Here is a 5,000-nt window from a genome sequence, read left to right on the forward strand (position 1 = left end):
TCCTCCCTCGATGGGGGTGGTGAATCTGAGGATGTGGAGGGGCCGCGAGGGCTGGGGGGAGTTTGGGAGAATCTGGAAGACACTATAGGGGGGGAGAGGCGGCCAGCGGGGAGGTGGGAGGGAAGAGGGGGGGGAAGGGAGCTAGAGGGAGCAGATAGAGAGGAGAGGGGGAAGAAGAGGCTCGAAGAGGATAGGGGATTCCTGGCGAGGAGGATTACAGGAGGGGGGGAAGGATTTGGGGGGAGGGAGAAGAGCAGAGAGGGGGGAGAGGAGGAAATGCGGGCTAGCCCCTTTTTGTCCGATGTCCAGGCCGGGGGATGGAGTGTCCGAGGGGGCAATGCAGTGCCAGGCATTCCCCGTGTGGGGGAGTGGCTATCGATGGACGAGAAGGGGAAAGAGCGAAGAGGGGTGATGAGAGGGGAGGGGAGGGCAGGCCAGGAAATCCTGGGCCAGGGGGCGGAGGCTAGACAAAACAGCCCCCGTTGCGGGGAAGCCACTGGACCGGTCCGGGCAGGATCGGAGGCAAGGGGAGGCCATTTCTCATTTTGTGTCTCTGACTCCTCCCAATGACTGACTCCTCACAAATCTCTCCACCTCCTCTTGAAGGAGCTCTCCTCACGGACACGAGGAGGTAGGGGGGGTATGGGGGAGGAGAGGGGAGAGGGGAGGAATATCCCAAAAGTCTCCCATCTGGCTCTCCCCATGAATCAGGGGTTAGAGTCTTCGCGCCCAGATGGGGTCCATATGGAGAGATCCCGCCCAAAAGTTTGATGATCACCCTTCCCCATCTCTCGAAACTGCGTGCACTCCGCTCCAAATGATCCTCATACTCAGCAGTACTACTGTGTCCCCTATCTTGGTACTGTCTCCCGCAGTTCCTCTCCTCTCTCATCGCACATCTCTCCATCTTCTCCTCTTCTCTCTCTCAATCCATCTCGCTCTCCCCATCTCTCTCTTCCCTCCTCTCTCTCTCTTCCCCATCTGTCTCTCCTTTTCCCATTCTCTTCTCCCCATCTCTCTTCTCCCATCCTTTCTCTCCCCTCCATCTTCTCTCCCCATCATCTCTCTCCCTCCGTCTCTCTCTCCATCTCTCTCTCTCTCCCTCTGTCCCTCTCGCTCTCTCTCTCACTCTCTGCATCTTTCCTCTCTTTAGATCTCCCTCTGTCTCCCCCTCTCTCTATCTCGCCGTCTCTCTGTCTCACTCTCACTCTCTCTCTCTCCCTCCCTCTCTCTCTCAATCTCTCTTCCTCTCTCTCTCCTCTCTCTCCCTCTCATCTCTCTCCCTCCATCTCTTCTCACATCTCTCCTCTTCTCCCTCAAGCCGTCTATCTCTCACTCTCTCTCGCAGCCTCTCCTCTCCTCGCCCCCATCTCCAGCCCCGTGGTGGCACGTCTGGTCGGGGGATGGGGGGGGGTGTGTAGCCGGGCACTCTGGGTCCCGTGGGTTAAACACTCGACCTGAAACTGCTGCCAGGACCTTGTGGGTACGACCAGGTCACTCCAGGTGCACAGGTTTTATATCTAAAAGAAAACCCATCGATTGGAAGCGGAAATTTGAAGAGCTCTTGATCCGATGTTGGACTCCGACCGGCCGGGACCTACTGCCGTCCCAGCGATGTCTCCCTCGGCGAAGGGCATCATTCTACACGTCGCGGCTCTGCTGACTTATTTGTGTTTGGTTGTTTGTGAAACTTCCCGGGGAGACCAACTCCATCCATCCCTCTCTCTGTCCCTCTCTCAATGTCCGTTTATTTATTCTCTCTCTGTCTCTCTCCCCCCACCCCCCCCTCACAAAGTCTCTCAGTTCCCAACGGGAGTTTTGTATCGCTGTGTTAGCGTGTGGGTGTGTATGTGTGTGTGTGTCTGAGTGAATAAATGAATGAATGAATGTATGAATGAATGAATGAATGTATGAATGAAAACTTTATTGTCATTCATATATACACCTAGACACAGTGCACCTTGAACAAAATTTTGTTGCATTTGACTCTCCAAAATCAGTTAAAAGTGTGTCTATGTGTGTGTGATGGTGTATGTGGGTGTGTGTAGAATGTGTAAGGGTTTGTATATATTTAGGTGTGTGCGAATGTGTAGGTGTGTCTGCAGGGGGTGTGTGCATGTAGGTAGGTGCAGTTGTGTGTATAGGTGTGTGTGGTTTATGCAGGTGTGTGTGTGCAATAGGTGTGCGCAGTGTGTGGTTGGAGGTGTGCTAGTGTGGGCATGGTGTGCATGCAGGTGTAGGTGTGCGTGCGTGTGTGTGTATGCAGTGTGTGTGAGTGTGTGTGTGTGTGCATGCAGTGTGTGTGTGTGTGTGTATGCAAGTGTAGGTGTGTGTGTGTGTATATGCAAGTGTGTATATATGTATTTTTGTGTGTATGTATATTTATTGGTGTGGGTGTGTATTGTGTATGTAGGTGTGTGTGTGTGTGTGTTTGTATGGGTGTGTTTGTGTGTATGGGTGGGTGGGTATGTGTGTGTATATATGTATGTGTGTGTGTGTGTGTGTGTATATGCAAGTGTAGGTGTGTGTGTGTATATGCAAGTGTAGGTGTGTGTGTGTGTATATGCAAGTGTAGGTGTGTGTGTGTATATGCAAGTGTAGGTGTGTGTGTGTATATGCAAGTGTAGGTGTGTGTGTGTATATGCAAGTGTAGGTGTGTGTGTGTGTATGGAAGGTAGGTGTGTGTGGGTATGAGTGGGTGTAGGCCTGGCAGTGTGTGTATGCCTGGGCGTGTGGAGGTGTGTGTGTGATGCTGTGTGTGTGTGTGACTCCCCCGTCCCACCTGTGTGTGTGTGTAGTGTGGGGTGTGTAGGTGTGGGTGAGAGGTGTGGTGTGTATTGCAGTGTGTGGTGTGTAGTGTGTGTGTGTGTGTATGCAGTGTAGGTGTGTGTGTGTGCATGTGTATGTATGCAGTGTGTGTGGGGTGTGTGAGTGGGCACTGAGGTCTGGCCTGGGGCTGGGACCCTGGGCGTAGAGGGCGGTGAGAGGCTGTTCCTCACCGGAGACTCCCCGCTCCCACCTCCATCGTCGGGGGGGGGGGGGGTGTGTGGTGTGTGAACCACTAGCTGGAGTCTCCAATGTTACAGCCCGGACAGAGGCGGGGCAGATGTGTTTTAAAAGTAAATTAAATAGCTGTGTTGTTCATTGTGCACTGGCAGTGTGGTTGTGTATATTGTATGGAGTGGAGAAATAGCCATGGATGTGTTAACTCCAGCGGGACAGGTGTGTGTGTGAAGAGGCTGCGTGGGCGAATGTTACAGCCGCGGCCCTGGCATTGTTTTTAAAACCACCACACCTGTGTTGTTCATTGTGGTGCGTACAGTTTTTGTGTCCACCAATCTGAGAAAGAACATTCTTGGCCATAGAGGGACAGGCAAGTCTAGGAGCAATGGGAGACGTTCTACTGCAGTTGTACAGGGGTCTTGTGTGACCCACCACACCTGGAGTATTGCGTACAGTTTTGGTCTCCAAATCTGAGGAAAGACATTCTTGCCATAGAGGATTTGAGTATCGGAGCAGGGAGGTTCTACTGCAGTTGTACAGGGTCTTGGTGAGACCACACCTGGAGTATTGCGTACAGTTTGGTCTCCAAATCTGAGGAAGGACATTCTTGCCATAGAGGGAGTGCAGAGAAGGTTCACCAGACCTGATTCCTGGGATGTCAGGACTGTCTTATGAAGAAAGACTGGATAGACTTGGTTGATACTCTCTAGAATTTAGGAGATTGAGAGGGGATCTTATAGAAACTTACAAAAATTCTTAAGGGGTTGGACAGGCTAGATGCAGGAAGATTGTTCCCGATGTTGGGGAAGTCCAGGACAAGGGGTCACAGCTTAAGGATAAGGGGGAAATCTTTTAGGACTTTAGGAAGAGAAAAACCATTTTTCTTTCACACACAGAGAGTGGTGAATCTGTGGAATTCTCTGCCACAGAGGGTAGTCGAGGCCAGTTCATTGGCTATATTTAAGAGGGAGTTAGATGTGGCCCTTGTGGCTAAAGGGATCAGACTCATATGGAGAGAAGGCAGGGATGGGATACTGAGTTGGATGATCAGCCATGATCATATTGAATGGCGAATGGTGCAGGCTCGAAGGGCCGAATGGCCTCTACTCCTGCACCTATTGTCTATGTTTCTATGTCCCTAGTGTGTGTAGGATAGTGTTAGTGTGCTGGGATCGCTGGTCGGCATGGATCCGGTTTCCGCGCTGTATCCGAAACTAACCTAACACTAAAAACATCAACACTTAACAAAATGTTTTCTTACTAAACCTAAAACTGTCTGTCACTTCAACAGACTTCTATGTATGAGAAATAGTGTGTGTGGTGCAGGAGTAGGCCATTCGGCCCTTCGAGCCTGCCGACCACCATCCATATGATCATGGCTGATCATCCAACTCAGATACCTTCTCTACTCTTCCCATGAATCCTGATCCCTTTAGCCACAAGGACACATCTAACTCCCTCTTAAATATAGCAAATGATCTCGCCTCGACTACCCTCTGTGGCAGAGTTCCAGAGATTCACCACTCTCTGTGTGAAAAAAGTTCTTCTCATCTCGGTTTTAAAGGATTTCCCCCTTATCCTTAAGCTGTGACCCCTTGTCCTGGACTTCCCTAACATCGGGAACAATCTTCCCGCATCTAGCCTGTCCAACCCCTTAAGAATTTTGTAAGTTTCTATAAGATCCCCTCTCAATCTTCTAAATTCTAGAGAGTATAAACCAAGTCTATCCAGTCTTTCTTCATAAGACAGTCCTGACATCCCAGGAATCAGTCTGGTAAACCGTCTCTGCACTCCCTCTATGGCAATAATGTCCTTCCTCAGATTTGGAGACCAAAACTGTACGCAATACTCCAGGTGTGGTCTCACCAAGACCCTGTACAACTGCAGTAGAACCTCCCTGCTCCTATACTCAAATCCTTTTGCAATGAAAGCTAACAGCGGGACTTTAGACTTTGGCAGAGTTTAATCGATGAATGATGATTTAATATCACGGGCCG

At 50.6% G+C, this 5,000-nt stretch overlaps 2 protein-coding genes across 2 annotated transcripts in view; one reads left to right on the forward strand and one right to left on the reverse strand.

Moving 5' to 3' along the window:
* mus81 (MUS81 structure-specific endonuclease subunit) overlaps positions 1–1,663 on the forward strand; it is a 26,374-nt gene extending 24,711 nt beyond the window's left edge. Inside the window, exon 16 of the mRNA XM_055665806.1 lies at positions 1,474–1,663. Coding sequence (XP_055521781.1) covers positions 1,474–1,663 — 190 coding nt within the window. The remainder of the gene's footprint in view (positions 1–1,473) is intronic.
* Positions 1,664–4,947: 3,284 nt separating this feature from the next.
* The window catches only part of LOC129715914 (EGF-containing fibulin-like extracellular matrix protein 2), a gene marked incomplete at its 5' end in the record, with an annotated part of 11,027 nt that continues 10,974 nt past the window's right edge, over positions 4,948–5,000 (reverse strand). Inside the window, one exon of the mRNA XM_055665805.1 lies at positions 4,948–5,000. This exon is cut by the window's right edge and continues 328 nt beyond it.

The sequence above is a fragment of the Leucoraja erinacea genome, unplaced genomic scaffold (assembly GCF_028641065.1).
Source record: "Leucoraja erinacea ecotype New England unplaced genomic scaffold, Leri_hhj_1 Leri_150S, whole genome shotgun sequence".
Classification (NCBI taxonomy): Eukaryota; Metazoa; Chordata; class Chondrichthyes; order Rajiformes; family Rajidae; genus Leucoraja; species Leucoraja erinaceus.